The sequence below is a fragment of the Sinohyriopsis cumingii genome, chromosome 2 (assembly GCF_028554795.1).
Source record: "Sinohyriopsis cumingii isolate HCF-2022 chromosome 2, ASM2855479v2, whole genome shotgun sequence".
NCBI classification, from domain to species: domain Eukaryota; kingdom Metazoa; phylum Mollusca; class Bivalvia; order Unionida; family Unionidae; genus Sinohyriopsis; species Sinohyriopsis cumingii.
In genome coordinates, this window is record NC_142962.1 from 26,248,039 (window position 1) to 26,273,054 (window position 25,016).

General features: G+C 36.0%; 1 protein-coding gene across 2 annotated transcripts in view; it reads right to left on the minus strand.

Annotated features, from left to right (window-relative positions):
- Positions 1-25,016, minus strand: part of LOC149804505 (vam6/Vps39-like protein) — a 106,331-nt gene that overhangs the window by 21,116 nt on the left and 60,199 nt on the right. For both annotated transcript variants that reach the window (XM_089940807.1, XM_089940796.1), the window contains exons 17-22: positions 19,051-19,124; positions 14,554-14,652; positions 13,542-13,659; positions 6,531-6,659; positions 4,865-4,967; positions 683-728 (exon numbers count right to left, since the gene is read on the minus strand). In XM_089940807.1, coding sequence (XP_089796933.1) covers positions 683-728; positions 4,865-4,967; positions 6,531-6,659; positions 13,542-13,659; positions 14,554-14,652; positions 19,051-19,124 — 569 coding nt within the window. The remainder of the gene's footprint in view (positions 1-682; positions 729-4,864; positions 4,968-6,530; positions 6,660-13,541; positions 13,660-14,553; positions 14,653-19,050; positions 19,125-25,016) is intronic.

Sequence of the window (25,016 nt, forward strand, 5' to 3'; positions counted from 1 at the left end):
TGATTTTAAGACCCAGTCTGGAGGTTATACAACTTCTGAGCATGTGTTTGTAGTCAAACTCATTATTTTCACCTTGGGTAACTCTCTGAAGTGTAAGTACAGGAATGCAGTTTACAGAATTTTATGAAAGTAACCCTACTTTATTTATCTGTCAAAATAATAAGAAATTAGAAAACACTAACATTAAAAATTCAAATTTTGAAGTTTTGGTCTAAGGCTGATTCAGTGCTGAACAAAGAAGTTTACAATCAAAAGAAAATAAGTCAAACCGAAATTTTTATTTTTAGTAAACTGATGACAAAACAAAATCATTCTCACATAAAAATTAGCACAAAACAAACTTAATGGCCTATTGATGAAATATTAAAAATTACTGCCAAGGAAAAACCTTTTTTAAATTTGGGGCCAATTACAAATTATGAATTATACCAGAGATATCCTCATTCAATATGGTATAATAATTACAGACAGAAGAGAACATGGCTCTGTGAGATATTTTTTCTTCATACAGTTTATATAAAACAAGGTAATTTCTATTCCTGGTTGGGATCTTCAATTTCTTAAAAGCAACGTAGATGACATGGATTAGTTCTAAAGAGTTAATAAAAAAGACCATGTAAACTGTGTTAATTAATGTTTCAAAAAAGACTTTAGCTTTTTGACTATGTACACAGATACTTACATCTTTGTTCCCCTCTTGACTTTTATCATAGTAATTCATACAGTACCTGAAATGATAAGGATTATGTAGGTATATGTAACATTTTAAATTATCATTTATGTTACACTTTAAAGTCTCTTAAATGCATCCCTTTATCCATACACCACTGCAAAACAACTGATGAATTTAAACAGTATTCACTGACTGAATTTTGTAGACAATCACATATGGTAAATACATTCACAAATGGGAAACAAGTACCATGCACATATAAACAATAAATGATCTACCTCTTAAAAACATAAAATAAACAGTAGTGAAGAAATAAGAAATATATTAACTAAAGTCTAAATGTATTAATGAACTGCAAGTGGTAAAAATTAAAAAAAAGTCTGATAAATTGCAAATGTCACTGAAACATACCGTATATACTCGCGTATAAGCCGAAAAATTTTGGAAAAAAATAAGGCCTGGAAGAAGGGGGGGGGTCGGCTTATCTGCAGGCCAAGGTCCAAGTCTGAAATTTTTAACGCTTTTTTCCCTTGATTTCCAGTATTTATTGTTTCTGTTGATTGCTTAAGATGAGATCACATGCCTAATGATGCCACATGGCTCATAAGATTTGTGCTGTCGTGAAGTGAAACAAATATTTTTTTTGTAACTTAAGTGGTAGGATAATGAATGAAAAACATGTTTTAATGTACTTGACATCTATTTGACAGATGTCAATCCACCAGAAAATGCAGCCATACGTGTTATTTGAGCCACGGTGGTACGTGTATTTTCCAAAAGAACTGCCATATTAGTAATCTCCAGTCAAGTATTTAACCCTCAGCTAATCAGTAATCATTAAACTCTACAGTATCGTACAAATGCATGCTAGCTTATTTCAGTGTAAATATGAAAAGAAACAACGTAAAAAAATAAAAGAATTATGATACTGAAGGTATATACGACAAACATTTTGACTGAGAGTAGAAATACATGTACGATAGTCTTAAAGGAACAATAGTGAGAGGCTCCATAGGGTATTGTTGCGCGCACGCTTAGGAAGGGTAAATAACAGGGTGTGATGTACCGGTAGTCTAGAAATTATGGGTTGGCTTATACGCGGGTCATGCACTTTATAACAGTTTTACCAATTCAGTTGGGGGGGGGGTCAGCTTATACGTGAATGGGCTTATACGCGAGCACATATGGTAATTTACATTAGGGGTCTGATTTAAGACAGTGGATCATTAATTATCCCACTCGGTAGATGGATTATCCACCACTTGTGAGAACTATTTGTTCCTAAGGACAAATTTTAATCGCAATTCCTGTGGAATCTGCTGCAAGACTGATGAGGCTGATCCAAGATTTCCTTTTCGAGTGGAGTAATTAAGATGAGGTGCCACTCCGATTCTTTTCATTCCTGTATCACCTTTGGACCTGAGGTGTTGGATGAGAAGTGTATATATTTGTCCAATCTATAGAAACAATATTGATTATCTAGGCCTTTAGGATCCAGGATTAGTAAGACAAAGGTTAGAGTTTTGACATTCCATCTTGTTGCCAATAGGTCCATCACAATTTGATCCCATTTTTCTTTATTTAGGCTAATCACAGGACTTCCACAAGCAATGTGAGCAGGGATGTGGAGTTATTTGTCATGCAAGTCCACAATGGTTGCATAGTCTCCCCAACGGATGGCATTTAGAACCTGTTATTACATGCCATCATGAACCCAACAGATTAAAAGAATTGACTGAATGTGCTTTGGTTGATGACCAAGGGCAGACAACTGCATATGTAACTGAAGGAACTCTGGGTAAAGGAGGAGGTGCACTGAATGTGAAACTGAGTCCTCTGGAAACAACTTGTCAGGTCAATGTGTCATCATGGAAAGTCTTCTCCATTCAGCAGAGAAAGAATCTCCCAGTCTTTCCCCTACAGTGATCTGTGATAAGTGGGTGGGGTGCATGAAAGTGATGTCATCCGAGATAGGTAAGGTTTTGTGGAGACATTGGGGAAACCAATCAAAGACCAATTTGCCTTTTTTCCACTAAGTTCGGGAGGACTGTGGTTTTCAAGGTTGTTAATTCTGTAGGACTGTTTCCCAGTAGTCTGTGCTCTAGGGACATCCGTGTGATATTTTTTTATATTGACTTTTATATTTCTCCACTGTGAGCAATAGGAAGAATGCATTCTTGGTGGCTTATTCGTAATTACTGTCACCCTGATCAATAAAGTGGAGATTAGATAATTAAGATTGCAAGCATAGCTTGGCATATGATGGTCTACACAGAAAGTTGGTGATAGAGAACACTGTATCTCACTCCACCAGTTGTAAGTTTTGGTATTTGCTGTTACGGCCTTGGCCATAGTATGTTGTGTCTATATGTTTAAGAAGTGTCCATTCTACAAACAGGCTCCCACACATGTCCAGTGCGGTTCAGGGTGTTCCACCTTTTGAACGATCATCATAGATATTTGATCCAACGTTGATCCGATGGTCAGGATGTTGTGAATTAACTTATTAGTATCTGGTGTGTGGGGCATGTAGAACCGTTGACAACAATTTGAGGGAAGGCATCTGTGAGGAATAAACATCCAAAGATGCTTGGGACTTGAAATTGCCAATGTAAGCAGCCCAAAATGTCAATAATTGTCAGATTGTGGAAGAATCTAGATTCTACAATGGTCAATGATTACCTGATCTCAGAACAGTAAAACAAGCAGCTCCCTACACTTGCAGCATTTATGAGTTAAATCCCATTACTTCCAAGGTGTCACTAATTAGAGGCTCTCTTCAGGTAGAAAAGACTCGAGGACATGTAAAGAGATATTGTTTGGGAACTGAGAAATCAAGTTGGATATCATATGCTGCAAGGGTCAAGTGGTACTATGTGGATTAGACTGATCCAAGAGAGTGCCTATATAAACTGGACATCATGCACAGGAAGTGCCTAGTGGCACTATGCAATTAAGAATGATCCATGAGAGTGCCTGTAACAACTGGATATCATCTACAGGAAGTGCACAGCAGCACTATGTCAGTTGGAAAGAACCACAGGAGTGCCTGTATAAACTGGACATCGCAGGAAGTGTCTACGATCACTATGCAGGTTAGACTACTGTATAACTGGGTTCATGGTACTGAGTTACTAAGCTGAGCATCCTATGCAGGAAGTGCCTAGCAGTACTATGTAGTCATGGAACTGGACAACTTCGTTTATCTGGTGTCTGCTACTGTATGATCAATTGCAGTCATTACCCATTGCGATCAGAGTTATATGAACAAGTGCAGTTATGAAGGAACATGGCAGTCTTGGTTGGCATGGCACTGTCAAGTCCATGAGGTTGAGATAGGGTATGGGATACTGATCCACGTACCCAGTCTATAATTCTGATATGCGAGATGGTAATTTAGGCTGTTCTTGCTCTTAGTCGATGATATGGTTTCAAACCTTTATGTGCAAGCTGATGATGTCTTCAACCCTCAAGGTGCCTTCCCCCTCAGTTCCCAAAGAACTGCCACCCATTGACTTCTGTCCATAGTATACAAGTCTGGCATGTATTTAAAAAAAAAACACCCAGATAAAACCACACACGAAGAGTGGTTGTATGTCTGGTCTTGCCTATGATCTAAATCTGTAACAAAACAGAGCAGACAACATATACACATAGTGTGGCATGCTTCCAGCTTTATGAACTTAGGAATGTTCGTACAGAGTTACACTCTGTAAAAAATACCTGAAAAAAGATGAACATGGCCTGTACAGGTAGAGAATTAAAATGTTGCTATTAATACTTATTAAGTGGATGCTAAATATTCAATTCTAGTAACAAGTTTCCTGTAGGATGACCAATGTTAGACTGCCTATACAGGTAAAATCACTATACGAGTTTTCTATATAGTACACACAACAAGCACATAAAAAGGCACTGAAGTGTCATTACTGATATTTACAAAGAAGACACTATAATATCCATTGTAAGACAATGTTACCTAGGTGGGAAGACGTTTATATAACATTTATAACTGGAAAGCTTATATATGCAATTGATTTTGAGTCACAACCATGGATTGATATTAACAGGGAATAATGTCTAATAAAACTGCACAGAAATTTGTGATTGCAAGCTATGGAAGTTGCTCAAGCATGGTGAAAATTTAATTATCTTTTAATGTATGTTTTGGTCTGTAGTCATTTTTCTTACTCTTCTGCCAGCTTTTTGTCCTTCAGCACATGAACATAGATACCCAAAGCCTGCTCATGTCTGCCCAGTCGTCCCAGGAGTATGGCTCTCTCTTCAAAAAACCCTTTGGAAAAAGCAAAGACAGAAAGAGAGTGATGCATACAAATCTGGTTACAATTTGGCATTATAATATTACATATAAAGTAACAAGCAAATATGCGCAATCCTGAGGACCTGTAAAATATGTTTTCTATAAGAGAATAATAGAAAAGAATACATGAATTATATTTGGATTAGATTTACTAACTTCATGAATTTTCTACGTCAAAGTTAGTCAGACACTGGATCCACTATAAAACTATAAACACAATTTAAAGATCATATATGTTTTCCTCTTGGTAACATTCATGAATGCTAACACCAGGATGCATTATTTGTACATGAAAACAAAAACAATTTTGTCAAAATTTTCCTAGTGAATATGCTGTTAATTTGACTAAATCCATTTCCTGGATGATGAGCTCACTGATAAAAATAAATGTCTAAAATAATTACATTAATAACTTTACGGCATGCTATCCTAGATAATTATCTGACAATTCATAATGCATGTCTAATAGTAAGATGAAATGAAGTATTACAGACCTTTGGATAGGTAATTAAAAAGGTGCTAACATGCATGTTAGACCAATAAAGCATAAATGAATTTTTCATTCATGCAAGAGTAAGCTGGGAAACAGAGATACTGGTCTCAGTGTGAGAAAACACCTTATAATTGCCTTAACCATGAAATGGCACAAGTGGGAATCAGTTTGCAAAGTCAAATCATGAAAAGACACAAGTGGAAATTGGTTTGCGAAGTCTCCAAATGAAACATGATTCCTACCATGAACTTAAGTAGTGACTAAAGTAACAATGTGATTGCAATCCTTCTAAAGGGAGATAACTCTTAGGTGGGTTAACAGCTTAGTACTTTTGTAGCGAAAAACAAGGTCATGAGGAGTGGATTGAGAGTCAGTGGTTGTACTACTAATGTATTATGACCAAATAATGCACCTGAAAGAGAAATACAACCATAATTAGACTGCATATTTCCTTCATTTATCAGAACACTTGGGAAAGACTCTTTAAATTTGGGTTTTGGGTTCAATGTCTTTCCATGTATTCTTAAAAATGCTTGTATAGACCTGTAAGTTGTAGAACACAGAAAAGGTGTACACACAGGGGTTGCTATGTAAGCTGGTTTGCCTAGTCTATAAAGAAACAAAATAACTGGGAGCCAACTAGCTATTATCTGAATTTTATTTACTTGTTTTCCTGTTCTTAATTTCTTCTTTTCTGTATTGTTGTTGTTGTTGTTGTCGTGGGGCTTAACGCCATTTTTCAGCACACGATAGGCTATACATGGCGGCCAGTATTAATGGTGGAGGAAGAACCCGGGAAAACCCCGGAAAGAACCACCGACCCTCGAGAAGCTACTGGCAAGCTTTCTCACATACCCACATTGGCTGAATCTTAGACTCGAACTGCCGCAGACAGAGGTGAGATGGCAGTGATCCGTAACGAAGAGCGCTTTAGACCACTCTTTTCTGTATTAATTTCCATGCTACCATGTTGCACTCAATAAGTAATGGTCAAACTGACAGATCAATACATAGAGTAAAGTTACACTCAGTCTGTAACTTACCGTCCATTGGGAATCTTGTTAGAAGCCTCTCTGGTTTGTAGAACATGGAGCAATTTAAGAACTCTATCAATTTGATTCTGTAACTTCCCAACTCCCCAGGTTCTTTACCAGGCTTGACTTTGGGAAGACCTGTATAGAAATGTCAAAAATCACAGATGAATACTATATACACAAGTTTAGACAAAGAAAAAATAAATTTTAATGCAAAATTAAAATGCCATCTATGTATCGTAGGGATTAAACTTGTTAAAAATGTACACTTTTTAAAATGAAATTGAACAACACTTGTGTATGTTATCACATTTTTATTTATAATGTCAGATGCTATAAGTATTATTTCAGGCCCTGAAATGGATCAATTTAAAAGTTAAATGAAAATGGAATGCAAAGAATAATGCACTGTATGGAGAATGCAAATTCAAAATGCAGAACAATAAATAACAAAATGAGCATGTACTGAATTTCAAAATTGACTAATTTCATGCTGGCATTAAATTTCCATGGTCATGCAAATGCATTTCATGAATGGATTTCCAAGTTGATTATTTTCATCTTGGTGAAAAATTTCCATGGTCATGCAAATGCATTTCATGAATGGACTTCCAAGTTGATTATTTTCATCTTGGTGAAAAATTTCCATGGTCTTGCAAATGCATTTCATGAATGGACTTCCAAGTTGATTATTTTCATCTTGGTGAAAAATTTCCATGGTCATGCAAATGCATTTCATGAATGGATTTCCAAGTTGATTATTTTCATCTTGGTGAAAAATTTCCATGGTCATGCAAATGCATTTCATGAATGGACTTCCAAGTTGATTATTTTCATCTTGGTGCTAAATTTCCATGGTCATGCAAATGCATTTCATGAATGGATTTCCAAGTTGATTATTTTCATCTTGGTGAAAAATTTCCATGGTCATGCAAATGCATTTCATGAATGGACTTCCAAGTTGATTATTTTCATCTTGGTGAAAAATTTCCATGGTCATGCAAATGCATTTCATGAATGGATTTCCAAGTTGATTATTTTCATCTTGGTGAAAAATTTCCATGGTCATGCAAATGCATTTCATGAATGGATTTCCAAGATGATTATTTTCATCTTGGTGAAAAATTTCCATGGTCATGCAAATGCATTTCATGAATGGATTTCCAAGTTGATTATTTTCATCTTGGTGAAAAATTTCCATGGTATGCAAATGCAAATGCATTTCATGAATGGATTTCCAAGATGATTATTTTCATCTTGGTGCTAAATTTCCATGGTCATGCAAATGCATTTCAAGAATGGATTTCCAAGTTGATTATTTTCATCTTGGTGAAAAATTTCCATGGTCATGCAAATGCATTTCATGAATGGACTTCCAAGTTGATTATTTTCATCTTGGTGAAAAATTTCCATGGTCATGCAAATGCATTTCATGAATGGATTTCCAAGTTGATTATTTTCATCTTGGTGAAAAATTTCCATGGTCTTGCAAATGCATTTCATGAATGGACTTCCAAGATGATTATTTTCATCTTGGTGAAAAATTTCTATGGTCAAGCAAACGCATTTCATGAATGGACTTCCAAGTTGATTATTTTCATCTTGGTGCTAAATTTCCATGGTCATGCAAATGCATTTCATGAATGGACTTCCAAGTTGATTATTTTCATCTTGGTGCTAAATTTCCATGGTCATGCAAATGCATTTCATGAATGGATTTCCAAGTTGATTATTTTCATCTTGGTGCTAAATTTCCATGGTCAAGAGTACTTTCACATGACAATTTGCATTGAAATTCATCACAATGACTCCATGCAAGCCAAGACATTGTTTTTTGTCCAGAGAGACATGGTAACTGCCACTAATGTAATGACATCAATTGTGGTTGCATGCAGTGCTCAAAGAAATTATTTTTTAGGCATAGGCCTAGGGCTGGTGACATAATTAAACTCACAAGCCCTGACTGAAATTCCACAAGTCCAGACAGTTCATATCTGTCAACTCTCAAGCCAGGATAAAAACCTCATGATTTTTGAGGTAATTCCACATCTTCTTCCTGATCTCATTATATCTCCTGATTATTTGCAGAGAATTCCCAATTATTACATATGTCTGTCAATTTTCATTTCTCGGAAAAAACCCATACATAAATATATATATCGTATGCTCCACATATGCCATATTCTATTTTATCACTCATAAATACTGCTGTGACGAAATAATTAATATAACACTACAAAGATTTTTTCTCTGTATATAGAATGTTAAGATTAAACATTATTCACATAAATTTCAGATTTTTTAAAGCCCTTCAACAGTACTATAGTAAACAAAAATAAAAAATAAAAAAACTGTCACCAATTAGTTTCAATCCTATGAATGATCACTGTGTATACTGTGTAATTTTCTCTGCAAACAAAACTCATCTCCATTTCTGCAAAAGAACTCTACCGTATATGTAAATTTAAATTACCATGATTAAATTAAAAGAAGGAATAAAACAAAATATAACACACAGTAAATGTGCCCCCAAAGAACTAATTCAGAGTAAATATTTTATTTAGTAAACAGTGTTACATGCCTTAAGAGTTAAACCTAAGCAAATAAGATGTGATATAAAAAGTGGGAAAAAAAGTTGCCACATGTATGGTAACTTATGACTGCATATTTAAACTGTTAAAATGAATTTCCCAGGCATCATAAGTTGCTACAAAATAGGGCATCATTTATTTGCCAATCAATTGCTGGTGCTTATATACACACAATGTAGAACATGGTTTCTTTGAAGTATGTCCAAAGGGCAGTCCAATTCACAAGATAAATGCAATGATAAGGATTAACTGTTAATTAGTCACAAAGCCCTTATGCTTATGAAGTCTAACCTTTAGCTATTGTGCAGTTTAGCCACAGCTGACCAGAATATGAAATGGGGAGTTTGTCTGCCAGTTAATGTGAAATTTTGATTTTATACCTGACCTCATTTTCTTTAATTGTAACTATAGGGTCAGTTTTATATCTGACAGTTCCAATCATTACAGCTTACCGTTTATTACATACTACATGTAATGGGCATAGACTTAAAAAAAAAATATTTTTTAATTTTTTAATTTTTTTACTTTTTTAAGGATTACTGAAAATTGTGTTTTCTTGAAACACAACCATGTCAGGGGGTTTGGGAGTACAAATTATTATTTTTAGCAAGCTTCCATTTGATTAAAAGCAGATCTCAATTTCTTGTGGGACAGTGGTAATCTGATTTAGATTGCTCTGTGTTATGGCATGTATGTCAACATCTTGAAAGTACACTAATTTTTTTGAAAAGTCTGATGGGCACCTCACTTTGAATACAGGATGGGCCCGATCTAAAAATAGAGGGGCACGTTCTAAAAATAGAGGGCCCTGGGCATCAGGCTATCAGATTTTTTGAGCACTGGCATGTGTCTAATTTTTTATCTGAGCGATATGAAATAATAATAAAAAATTATGAAAAATAATCTAAAACTACTATAAAACTATGGTATTTAATTTACTGCAGTTGATACATTTTTATTTATCATAAATTCAATGCTGTCTTTCACATTACATACATCTGTTATTTTTCTATTGCACACTTTGAATAAGACGTGGCTATCTTTCACATTATATGCAGTTGTTAGTTTACTAAAACATTTTTAATAAGACAAGAGAGGAAAGAAATAAAGGATCTTCACAAATTGCCACACAAATGCCACACACAACCAGTAACTGTAGAAATGCTATGCATAACCAGTAACTGTACAAATGACACATGTAACCAGTTACTGTACAAATGCCACACAACCAGTAACAATACAAATGCTACACATAACAAGTAACTGTACAAATGCCACACACAAGCAGTAACTGTACAAATGCCACACATAACCAGTAACTGTACAAATGCCACACACAACCAGCAACTGTACAAATGACACACATAACCAGCAACTGTACAAATGCCACACAACAAGTAACAATACAAATGCTACACATAACCAGTAACTGTACAAATGCCACACACAACCAGTAACAATACAAATGCTACACATAACCAGTAACTGTACAAATGCCACACACAACCAGCAACTGTACAAATGACACACATAACCAGTTACTGTACAAATGCCACACAACCAGTAACAATACAAATGCTACACATAACCAGTAACTGTACAAATGCCACACACAACCAGTAACTGTACAAATGCCACACACAACCAGTAACTGTACAAATGCTACACATAAACAGTAAATGTACAAATGCCACACACATCCAGTAACTGTACAAATGCTACAAAATAACCAGCAACTTTACAAATGCTACACATAACCAGTAACTGTACAAATGCTACACATAACCAGTTACTGTACAAATGCGACACACAACCGTTAACTGTATAAATGCCACACACAACCAGTAACTGTACAAATGCTACTCATTACCAGTAACTGTACAAATGCTACGCACTACCAGTAACTGTACAATTGCTACACATGACAAGTAATTTACAAATGCCACACACAACCAGTATTTGTAAAAATGCTACACATAACCCGTTACTGTACAAATGCCACACACAACCAAATGCTGTACAAATGACACTTATTCTTAGATCTGTTCAGAATTTTAGTAATTAGTGGTATTTCCAAGACCATAAACTAAAATAAAATCAAAGATTACAGCTGAAATACAAGCTTGAATAAGATGTAAATGAATGCAAATAAAATTAACTTCAAATGCAGATAATGCATGAATGAAATGTAAATCAAGTAAATAATCCATTTTCAGGTCTATATGCAAGGTACTGGCCCACTGGGTCAGCAAACTTCCAAAATGTACTAGCCCAAACTAAATTTGAATGGCCCACAGAAAATCAAAATATTATGCTTACCAGAGTATTTTCCCTTAATGGCCTTTGAAAAGCATTGTATTTTTCTTCTTATTTCTTCCCTCTTAAATAATATATCAGCAAATAAACAAGTTCTCTGACACTTCCAATATCTTCATCTCTTTCATTAGACTCATTACTAGTTTATTCTCAAAAGAGGTAAAAGCTCAGATGATATTTTTCAAGAGTATGTGCAGTTCTGCATTTTGTAACTAGGCTGTAATATTTTGCTTGCTTTAACTTGAATAAACACTGAGCTGTAGCACTAGTCCTACTGGTGTGGATGTAGCACTAGTCCTACTGGTGTGGATGTAGCACTAGTCACTACTGGTGTGGATGTAGCACTAGTCACTACTGGTGTGGATGTAGCACTAGTCACTACTGGTGTGGATGCAGCTTTTAAAAGAGAAGTGCACTATGTGATCATTCTAGAAGCCTGATGAGTTTTGATGTCATCAATTTTGAAGTTGTCTGTTCTTTTTTGACAAATGGTGAGGATTTGTTAACTTCTGAATTTGTTTTACATGAAGAACAGTACATGATTGGTTTCTCCTCATTACACATCAGCCAATCAAATTCTTCCAACCATTCTGGCTGAAAAGAATGTGCTATGACTCTAGGTCTTGAATTAAGAAATATAAAATGTGAAACCAACAATTTTAGTAAAATAATTTTTATTTATTTATCTAAGTTACAAAGTGAAAATTCAAAAGACACAGTATTGTGAAGTAAATCCAAAATAAATCATAAATGTCCAATTTCAAGTCCAAAAATAAAGAATGTTTTGAATGAATTCCAATAGTTTTGAATGTCTTAATGTACAACAATGATGCAATCAAGAATGTCTCTGAGTTCACAATAGTTTCGAAGTAGTGTATATCCCAAGTCAATAAGCACTTAGTAATGACAATGAATAATTTAAATAAATAATTCCTTTCAAATTATAAAATCTGATAACAAATGGATTCTTCTAGACAATGATCTAAATAGGAATTAGTTATTTATCAAATCCCTTATACGCTTTCACTTGACCAAAATGTGACACATTTCGGTGGAATAAAACATATTGTAAACAAGTCTATTTCTAGAACTTTCAAAATTCGAAAAGCTATGCCAACATCTTATCCACAACTTACAATCATAGACAAAAATTAGCTATGTAAACCTGTTGTTTACAAATGACCATGATCTCTTAAAGTACAATCTACAATCATGGACAAAGGTTAAAAAATACAACCAAGATGTACATAACAAATGCCATTGCCTATTTTGTTCAAAGCATCATTGAGCTTGGTAAGATTGAGATTTATCTGGAATGGATGTAGGCCTTTTCCTGGCCCCTCTCAAATGTTGTGGAAAATGTATCCCATGGTAATGACCTGAACTTGCTGTTTACAAATATCAAAACCAGAATAAAAAACAGGATGACATTATAAAGCATAAAATTCGGATATGTAGTAACTCAAATAATTCAATGCTCTCTATCAATCATGCAAAGGCTTGAAGAGTCCTACCTAAAATGTGCATCCCATACATTTGAATTAGACAGACAATTGTATACATCCAATAAGGACGGTACCAATAAGTCTTCACAATACAAATATCCTGATCAATATTGAAAATTCAAAATCGAAGATGAACCTTAGTGTAAACAATTTAGAGACATATGCTCCATTGTACATGTTTAAAATTTTCTAACTCTACCATCTTTGTTGCACCTAAATGTAATCAAATATTTAACACAGCCATTCCAGCCACCATTTTCCACCTGTTTCCTGCAAGAAGATGCTAAATTCTTCAAATTGGGATATAATTACCATACTATAATTTCCAGTCTAATGCATTTTAATTGTCTCTACCTGTAGGTGTTAATGCAGCAAATGGAGTAATCAGACTGCTGCCTTTGCAGAATTTTCTTTTCTCATTACAATGCCATCAAATGTTTAATAAATCAAGTATTAAATGTATAATGAATTCAGATTTCAAATATAGCATCAAATGTACAAAATGTTAAATACACTTGAAAAATTAAGTTACATCCATGAAACTGTTGACTGTAGTTGCTGAATTCTGGAACAAAAACCACTGGAATTTCCATATTTATATATTTTACCTTCAGGATGAGATTTAATGTATTTTTCTGTCAAAGCTTGCACCTTTTCTCGCAGAAGATGACCCAAGCAATTATGAAATTCTTCGTTCTCATCATGGCAGTTATTGATGATATGTTCCTACAAGAGACAGTTTTGAACTTATAACACAGATGCTCCAATATATCATGTTTTACTTAGCTTATAACACAGATGTTTGGAATCCACTCTAATATACCATGTTTTCCTTTTGAATATTTAATGGCTGTTTGTGAACAATAACAAGATATCTAGCCTTTTCCCTTTTTTTAGTCAAAACCAAGAGATCTTTTTAATGAAAAACAATGGTACTGCAAATAATGGTATTTTAGCATCCATAAACATTTTGCAAAATCAGCATAGCAATATAAAACTGCCTGATTCATGGGCAATACACAATCATATAATTATGTTGATATACACAATCATCTTTTTTAAAATTTAGATTTTGCCATCTCACATATTCATGAAAATATTTTGTTTTTGAAAATTTCCTTGTTCTCAGACTCTTGCAATTCTTGTGGGTTCATCATATGTTCATATGTTCTAACAAGAGTGAAGAAATAAATCCAAGAAAAACCTGATTTGAATAATTACACAGCAAGACAGGACAGTACCATATCAGGTGATGAAACAAGTGTACCTATAGACAATCATAAATTTGACATGCACAAATTCGGGAGAGTAACAGACAACTCTGCCAAAATCACATCCTGGATAAAAAGTTTATAAAGTCAAATTGTTGTACAAATACATGATGCACATATATTCACTAATTATACTCACAAGGTGTGGTATATCAAGACCCTTGCTTATACAAATACATGATGCATATGTATTCACTGATTATACTCACAAGGTGTGGTATATCAAGATCCTTGCTTATACGAATACATGATGCATATGTATTCACTGATTATACTTATAAGGTATGGTATAGCAAGGTCCTTGCTTATACAAATACATGATGCATATGTATTCACTGATTATACTCACAAGGTAAGGTATAGCAAGATCATTACTTATATTTTGTAAGTATTGAAGGATTTTGTCCCTTGGTAAACCTTCCACTTCTGGTAAATCTTCAGTAAATATCTGAAATGTGAACAACATCAAGTTTATAAGGGAGACTTCAAAAGTTCATTATCCTAGTTGTTTCTACAGTATATTCATTTCTGTAAAGATTGTCTTTATTTTTTAATGAACTTTAAAAGAAATACCATATACTGTTTTTTGTTACACAAGTATTTTTAAGAAAATAAATTTTTAAGTAAATTTTGTTCTTCGAGAATACTTACCTGATCACATTAATGTTAAGAATATAAGCCTGCTATTTCCAGAATCCAGCATAAATAAAAAGAAGAAAAGTCTTCTTTTCTGTCCGTCTGATATAGACAAATGAGCAATTACTCTTGCCTATTACCTCCAATGGACACATCCAGGTGTCACTAGTTTTTATGTTGAGCAATATATCAATGAGGATGCTCCCATGGTAGGGTGGTTGGGAGGTTTTTTTAAGTAATGTACTTAGGTATATATTCACTAAGAAACATAACTTTAAAAATTTCTTTTTCCTGTAAATACATTCCCTTATCACCGTTACATCATGAAAATAGGTATTAGAAGGATGGAATGATGAGCTTCCTACCTATACCCTGGGCATCCATCAAGGGAAGAAAGATTGGATTCCCTACGTGAATGATAAATGACTCTCCTATTTAAAGCAATACAGCACATGGTCACGTGAAAAGTGATCGATTTATCAGGTTAAGAAAATATTTATTGAAATCTTTCTGTCAAATTTAACTGGTGAAGCAAGCAAAGTTCTTTTTTGGTTTAACTGGGACTGGTGGTCATCTGGATGGCATCCAAAGGACCCACCAAATTCAGGTCTTGTCTCTGAGAAGCTAAATCCACGAGATAAAAACTCAAGATGGTTGACACTGCATACCTGACAATTATGTCTTTGATAAAAATGGTGCATTGAAATGTGAGGCGTGCAGAGATCACTCTAATTTCATCAGCTGAAATTCTCATGAAGTGACTGATCTTTTGAGTATTCTGTGCATATAACCCAATTAAGCCATGAAAATCGGACTTGGGAGACGGCATCCAGCTCCCCAGCCTTATGTTCTGGCATCAGTACATACTGTCACTGCTACAGAGGAATTCCTCTTGTGAACCAACTGTGGTTGCACCAATGACACAGGAATGATAATACCTCATTTATGATATCGACCTTCTGAGCAATTTGGGCTTTGAACAATTTGGGATCCCAAGAGTGTTGGTTGGCTGAGCTTCCCCCGCCAGTCAGATAATTGCCAAAGAAGCCAAATACAACACTGAAGACATGGTAACAATGTTCTGAAACTGCTTCAATGTGGCAAGAAACCCTTTTGTTTAATCCACTTTATAAAAACTGGGGCAGATGTGTTAACCTCCACTAAATTTGTATTTAATGCCAGGAGATCAGTAAGATAGGCAGTCCAATGCGTCTTGTACCAGACTATTAATGATCTCCCATTTTGGGATAATGCATTCCCTGTGGCAAAGATGACACAATGAAATCATCTCTATATAATTCACAGCAATTACCCTGAGGGTAAGCAGTGAATAAAAGAGAAGACAGATCTCCTAGATGACGCTGTCATACTGGTAAGACCAGCTGGTTTGCAGGCAGTATGGCCAGTATGTTACCAGCAATGCAAAAGGTCATCTGGTTGGTGCTAGTACAGGACATAATGTGAGTAAGGCTGGTTGGACAGATCTATCTTTAAACTCCCCATCATACTGTGCTTGGCTAGTCGTATGCAAGGCGAGATGAACGGATATATAACAAATATCGCCATAACTGTATGTAGCCGTAGGCATGCTGGGGCAGGTAATTCTATTACTATGATCTCAATAATTGTTGAGAAATGAATCCATAGACCTGGTGAGATGGACATATGTATCATTAAAATCCCCATAATTGTAACTGTATGTAGCATTTGGCATGTTAGGACAGAAATCTATCAAGATCTCTATAATTATACAGGTATGTAGCCACAGACCTGGTGAGACAGATGGATTTATCACTAAGAGCTCTTTAAGCATAATTGTATGTAGCCACAGGCAAGTTTGATTGGAAAAAACTATCATTAAGATCTCCGTAACTGCACAGAGACAAAGCCACAGACCTGGCCTGATGGACATAATTGTAATTATGCCAGAGGCATGATAGGATGGAGAATCTATCATTCAAATCTCTGTAATTGTCAAAAGATGATGTGGCCTGGTGACAAGTATGGAACTCTTGGTAAGATCCCCTGACTGAGACAGCTGGACTGGCTGGCTGGCCTGCTTAACTGGTTAGATGATCATGTTTGGCTTTAGACGGCAGTATGGTAGTAGAAGATAGATCTGTTGGATCCATTAAAAGCCCCACATGCCCAGACATACAGGTCAGAAAGAAATGCTCAGACATGCTTGGGGGCTTTAGCCACCTGAACTGCCTAAAAATGGGATAAACTCCCCCAGTGTATCATAATTACTTGCAGTGATTTAACAATTTGTGTTGCTGTCACCATCCTTCTTTGGTCAAATTTTGCAAAACCATTGTCTATACACTCTCAGACCATATAGTGCACAAAGTGCATGGTACTGGTAAAATACAAATGAAAGGTACAACTCATGCATGTCTTCCTTTGCCCTGAACTTGTAGCATTTATTATACTTCACTGACAGGTCTCACTGAAACAACAAGATGAAACAAATACACAACAAAAATGTATAAAATAACAATACAACACATTATTAGGACATTTAAAAAACACCTGTTACTAACTGGGACAGCAAGTAATAGGTGGTGTGTGCATCAATGACAGCATGTTGTACCATATGGCCTAAAAGTGCCTAGTCCAAGAAAGTGTAAACATTTCACAAAATATTCCCAAAATTTATAAAATCATGTTTAGAAACTGTTTAGGAGAGAATATCAATCCAAAAAATCCCAAATACTATATGGATGGCTGGAATTTAACACAAATTTGGCTTTGGATTCATGGGACATGTCACATCCAAATGTTGTTTTATGGAAGCTAAGCTTATAAACTAGCCACACCGAAGGTTGGGAGGGGAGGTAATGGGCAAGAGTTACTCCCCTTTTACTACATGAGACTGACAAATCAAAATTTCATCGTTAGAGTACAGCTGGATTTGGGAGATAGCAGATGTATATCCTAGCTTTAATGTGATCGGTGAACAAATGTGAAAGAGAAATATGAATTTGTTGCCAAGATGGGTCTTAGAATACTTAACTAAAGGGCGAGCTGAACCTGACATGCAAGTCTAAATTGTACTGGTTGAACTAAATGAACCTGGCATGCAAGTTTAAATTGTACTGGTTGAACTAGTTGAACATGGCAGGCAAATTATAATTGTGTTGGTTAAAACAGCTGAGTGAAAAGTGCTAGTCAGCATTAAGTAAATATATGGTACAATACAAGTACTTTCACCTCAGCCAATGAGACTAATGTCACTGCTTCTGTTACAAGTAGGTTTAACCTCAATTACAAAATGTGCTGTTTTTGCAATCTGTATGCTACTACTATCAAATACTCAGTTGATTTGCATGAAAGAAAATGATAATGTAGTAACCCACATAGATAATTAAATGTAGCAGAACAATGGCTGTATTAAAAACCAAAACTGAATCAGACCTACAACTTCATACATGCAAAATGTTACCTTGAACAAGACCAGACAGATCGTGAATTCAGTGACACAGAACAGATGCATTTATTTTTACTCTGATTGACCAAATGCATGCTAGATTGACTGTGACCATGATGTTCTCTGAAAACTGGTCAGATTAACACCACAGCTATGAATAAAAATTATCTGAATGGTTTCTGGTTGGTAAACACGTAAGAAAATTAGTCAACAATAATGAACTGATATTCAAGCACTTTATCTTAAGAAAACACTGATTCAAAGTTATTTTGTGAACTTTATAAATTATTAATTTTTAAATTTTTGGAAGATTATTTTGTCATGCATTGGAGCATTTTGCCAAGTAATTAAGTGAGACTGTGGCATTGTTAGCATGTAAAGGACCCCACATGAAAAAAGAAAAGGGTTTTATTTTTTCGTTCCTGAACACAATATTTGGTGCAAAAGTACTAATAACTTCATCTGATTTACCAATTAATTCGAAATGTCATTTATCTACATTTAACTGAACATCTGATGTAATTTTTTGACAGTGACAAACATTTAAAACAAGTAGATAGATCACCTAAGGAATAAAGTACAAGCTTCATTGGTAACTGCATGTAACTATCATTTCTTGTCCAACTGTAAAAGTTTTATTTACATAGTTACTTACACTGAGACAGGTCTTTAGCAGCTTTAAGACTGACAAACAAATCTCAAGATGAGCCAACATTTATAAAAAAAATTCTTAGCATTTTCAACAAGTTAAAACCTACAAAATAAAACTGTATCATATACCTTCAATCCATCCTCTGCACTTTGTTTCAACACCCACTTGGCATATTCAAATATCAGATTCAAATGTTCAGCACCTAAATTAAAAACAGAAACCTTTGGAAAAAATAAGATGTTTTTGCCAGTTCATCAACAACAAAAAAAAAGCTACAGGAAAACCTGTTTAATAAAAACAAACATGGGATATGAAATCAAAACCTGTCAATCATTAGTTGCTACATAAGCCAAAAGAGAAAGTACATGATCTTCCAATAATGTAACTGTGGGGATGATTCAAGAGTGTGTGCCCAGGTTATGACTGTGTAATAATTATCAATGTAACATATCTTATTAAAAAAATTCCTTTCTTCTTCAAATACATTACCCAATCATCCTCTGTCAGGAGATGGAGAGAGTTACATACTTTTACTCCAGAGTGGGCCCAGTATCCTAATATATGTCAAACAGCACTAAGTCTTGTGTGAGGCATGGGCAAGAGTTACCATAGGTCAAAAAATTGGTTAGGTGTTATAAACAAATTTGCTCCCACAAGTCAAGTGTAAGTAGAGTAACCTATATTGTTACAAAACTGCTAAGTGACATGGGATCATTGTGGCACCAGGTGTGAATTGAACTCTTTGGGATGAAAGGTCTCTGAAACTGGAGAATATTGTCTTATCTCCATCCAAGCCTTGAATGATGTCAGTTAGAGAGCAGCTGTTGTCAAATGTTATAATGTTTGTGACAGCCATAACTTTATCAGCTGATATGTGTACAAAACTCATCTGGTCATGGGCTAAACTGAAAGATAACCTAATGCATCCAGGATGAAAAAGTCTGAGTGGAAGCATCATCCTTTCCTTCTTTAAGGGATAAAAGCAAGCATGATCTTTCTCTTCAAAAGTCTTAGTCCAATTCAGGTATCGCTTGAAAGCCTTAACGGCATCCTGAAGATGCCTTTTGGAAGTAGTGTCCAAAGAAGACAAAAGTTTCATGACAAGGACCCATGGGTGGGAGCCCATTCTTAAAACTGACAGCAGCAGTTTACAATCAAGATATGAAGTTATGTTGAAATAAGCTGTAAAATCCAAAAGGTTTTTGTTTTGGCCTATGTCATCTTTCACATAGTGATGAAATGTGTCTTAAATCATGGAACAAGTAGCTCTTGATTTTGGTTGGAAGTAAGCTATTTATTGTAACAACGCTTTAAAAGTGAGAATTTGTTCTGCTAACACTGTTTGGAGAAAATACTACATTTCCCCTAAAAAGTTGCAAAGTAGGGGACCTTTTTTTACTTACTAATTCTGTTCTCCACTTCAGGGATTGTCCTGGGCTTCGCCAATGTCGCAAATTGCGATTTTTTTTCCTTATTGGCGACAAAAATATCCCATCTGGTGATTTATTTGGTGACAGACTTTTTGGTTATTTAATTTGTACATGCAATCATAGATTTGGACCGGATAAATTAAAAGGGAGAACGAAAGGAAGCCACAAACTTGACTAAGCAATGCATTGGAATCTATCTGTTACACAAACATTCCTTTGTTCGTATTGACAACCCCATCTCTACAGTGCATTGTTACATCATAATCTGCTTATGCTGACATCTGGGCCGAGTACTGTATGCTGTGATACAGTCCATCATGTTACCGAACTATACCTACAACTGACTGACTTCTGAAGACGCGAATAGAACAGATACAATTAATTGAATGGCTAATCCTTCTGTTTTTTTTTTACATATACCAATACAATAGTTTTGCTGAACCTTCATAGAAAACTGATAACCTTTGAAGTACCGACTACTGTGTATAAATACAAAAATAATTATTTATTTCTCAAAATACAGGAGTGAAAGAATCCCTAAATTGGGTGTGAATTTATGCTTATATATACGGTCCAATATTGCCAGGTGTTGGCTCGTGTAAGTTTCATTCATGGGAATGGAGATCCTATTTTGCTTGTCAAGAAAATGTATACAACATTCAGTGATCATTCTTGGGATTTAAAAAGCAATTCACTACAAGCTTTGTGAAGCTAGCCAATGGGGGGGGAGGGGCATTTAATTACAGAATGCATGCAATCGACGGTCTCATTATATGTCACTTATCTTACATTGCAATGTACAATCATAGGGTTTTATTATTATTAAAATGTCAACTAAAGTTGATAATGCTTTGGTTAGTCAGGAGTTGGCTGGCTTTGTGGCTTATGCTAGGGTTCAAGTTCTCAGGAATGGTATGGTGTATAGAGGTGTTAAGGACTTGATTCAGTTGACAGTGCGATCCAGGGTAACGTACCCATGCGCATCTGCGACTGCTGAGAGACTACTGGTGTCACCTGTCAGCACTGTAGACTGTGAACATGGATTCAGTAAGATGAACCTCATAAAAACTGACATCAGAAATAAACTCTGCATCTCATCTCTCAAGAATTTAATGAGAATCAGCATGTACAGATGTGAAAAATTAGACTTTGAAACTGCATTCAACAAGTGGGCAGCCCTAAAATTGTGACGGATCTTCATGTAACACTTTGTTAATGCTTGTTGTAATTAAAGTATTAACTAACTCATCTTTTGTAATTTTCATTGCCTGTTACATTAATAGACTAAATTAACACTTGGAAAAATGTACACTACTTGTTCTGGCGACACTTTTTGAAAATTGGCGACAAAATATTGAGGTTGGCGATTTTTTTGGCGACAGCTTTTTAAAAGCCAGGACCATCCCTGCCACTTGTTTGCAGAAATAATATTTCTTTCTGAGAGCTTGTCTGATATGAATCAGGCCTGCAGGTTGAGCATTTCTGGGTTGGGGTGGAAAACCTGCATTTGCAGATGCTGTTTCAGCAGGTGAAAAAACAGGATTTTCTCTGAGCCTCTGCTGCTAGATCCAGGAAACTGACTCATGATTTTTCCACTTTAGAGGAGCAATTAGAATTAGCTTATATTCAGATTCCCTACATTTCTACATGACCTTATGAATCTGAGGGGCTGGGAGACAGGCTGTGAGAATATTCCATTTCAGTGAAGATCAAAAAAATGCCAGACATTCAGACCTGGGACCGGTGAGATAAAGGCTGGGAGCATGGTGTTTCACCTCACTGAGAAAAAGTCACAATTAGTTGACCTCAGTAGATGCAAATTCGACTGAAGACTAAGAGGTGAATGCACTATCATGCTTCAGTTGATTCAGTCTGGAGAATAAGTCTGTTAATAACTCAGTCTGCCTTGGATGTGGCACATTTAAATGTGGATTTGCTGACAATTCCACCATTTAAGACAGTCTTAAACAAGAAGGAAGATAAATGGTGACTTGGTTCTCCTTTGCCCCCTGAGGTAACTTACAACAACTGAATTGTCAGAAAGAATAATGATGTCCTTGCCAGACAACACCTTCTGCAATTCTTGAAAGGCATTTGCCATAGTTGGATGTGCTGAAGTGCATGCAACAGTCCTAAAGGAACCAAATCACACTTACTTCTTAAAATGAGGACAAGAATGGACACCCACACAATTGTGCTGGTGTCTGCAAAGATAATAATTTCCAGCAGTTGATCCTTCAGCAGGATGTCAGCTGTAAGTGAGGTTCTTCCAACTGTTGACATGTAGTTAGATACTTTGGTGCAGCAGGCAAAGTTTTAGCTCCCACCAAGATTGAAGGATCATCTGTATGGGTCTCTCAAACATGTGGCTCAAGAAATGAAGATCTGCAATAGCACTGATAAAACCCAAAGAGGCAATGAAATTTTCAGAATGAACTTTGACACTCAGAGTGGAAGGAAGAACCACTAAGATGATCTTCAAGGCACTTTCTTTAGGGAACTAAACACAATTCAAAGAGATTTTGAATCTCCATGTCCTGATGATGAATAAAATGCTTGGACAGAATGAGATAAAACATGAGATACAAAGAGATTTTAAATCTCCATGTCCTGTTGATGAATAAAATACTTGGAAAGAATGAGACAAGACATGAGATACAAAGCTGAGGAAAAACATGGGATTCTATATCTGGTAGAAAATATGTCTTAACTGTTCCTTTTGGTGAACGTCATCCAGGTAGTTTGATATCAAAGAGGTGGTTCTTCAGTGTAACATGACTCTGTACATGATTTTTGTGAAGCCCCAGACACATGGATTCAGACCGAAATGGATTATTCCGAAGATGTACATGGTGTCCATGAAAGCAAACCTCAGGAATTTATAGGAAGACCTATGAAATGGAATATGAAGATACATATCTTGCAGGTCTAGGTAAACTGCAAACTCTCTCTATGATTAGTACTGAAGACCAATCTTGGGGTCTCATTTCTTAACTTAGTTGCTCAAATGTATTTAAAAAAAGAGTGCTTAAATCTATGAATGACCAGAGCTGTTGTTGGCCTTGATAACCAGGACGAGTCAGGAGTAAAATTCTGGTGAACTGTGTTGTGAACAATCTCTACTGCCCTGCTCATGAAGAAAGTGTTTATTTCTTGCTACAGAATGTCTGCCTTGAATGGGTCTGTAACAATGGGGATGGCTATAAGATGGAATGTGATCTACATAACCTCTGAGATGACTCAAGGGTAAAGAAGGCAGCCATACCAATTTCCTGGTGAAATGTTTAAGTCTTTCCCTCCACTGGGATGTCAGAATGGGCCAGCACAAGAATGGCATCATTTTCTATAGGAAGGCTGAAACCAGTCTTTATCTCCATGTGTCTTGTGTCATCACTTACTCTGCTAAGCTTTACCCTCACTCAGGAGAGAAATCTGGAGGAGGATTTCCCCATCAGGCATGCCTTGGAGGGGATCTTCCTACTTCTCTGGTGCTTATGAGAAACACTGAGCTGTGGATCACTGGGTCTGTGTGATGTTTGCCTCTTTGGCAACAAGTTTCCTGACCTCCTCTATGTGGCTGTGGAGTAGGAGGTTGGAAGATAAAGAATGTGATTTGCAGATGGCTTTATGGTAGTCTTTTAGCAGCATGGGTCTTGATAGGAATGCATCTCTCACTAAAACTGGAAGTTAATGGAAGCAGGAAGTTTAGATGAGCTGAGTATGTTAGACTGACAAACATGAGAGCTGGATCTAAGCCATGTTCTGCTCATAAACTTCAGCCATCATGGTCATGAATGAAATAGCTACTTGAACCAATTCATGCATGTCAAAGGAAGATTTCTGGTTCATACATGGAGAGGACAGTTTCAACATTTCCAGGCCTGCAATATCTCTGCCAATTGCTTTGTCTTCGATGCTGAAGACCCTCATGTGCACATTGTGAAAGGCCAGACTGAAGTTAGATGGGAGTTGTCTTTGCAAAGGAAAGGTAAAGAAACAGGAGGAGGACATACCTCTGGAGGCAGAAGCTAAATGTCATGTACAATGGATGCAAAGAAGGCAGAATCAGTACTGGACATTGCCTGACAGTAAAGAAGATGTGTATTGTGGCCAAACATCTTCCAAATCAGAGGTGTTGGGTGACAAAGAAGTCTCCAGCAATGGTAACAACGATGGAACAGTCAAAACTGGTAGTTGGGGACAATGAGCTTGGAGTCCATCCATGTTAGGACATAGTGACGTCCAAACATTACATCTGAATGTAGTCAAAAATTCAAGGCAGGAATGGGATACTGCTGCAGTCAGTACTGGATGGTGACAGCATGGACAAGTGATGGACCAGTCTGGCATTAGCCTGCAATACCTTAATTGGTCTGGAATTAGATATTGTGAGAGACTTGGCATTTGCAACAGATGCAGGGCTGGATGTTGAATGACTGGGTGCCAGATATGGTGTGTATCTCGAGTCTAGGACTAGGTATGCCAGTGAAATGGATCACCATATCCAGTTCCACTGGTAGAGTCAAGCCTGCGCTGGAGCTGGTTATCACAAGATTGATCACCATAGCTACTATATGCATCACTGGGTTGTCTGGGATTGGTACATGTGGGCCACCAAACCATGTTAATTAAAGCCTGGTATTCTTTTTAGCATTGCTATGATC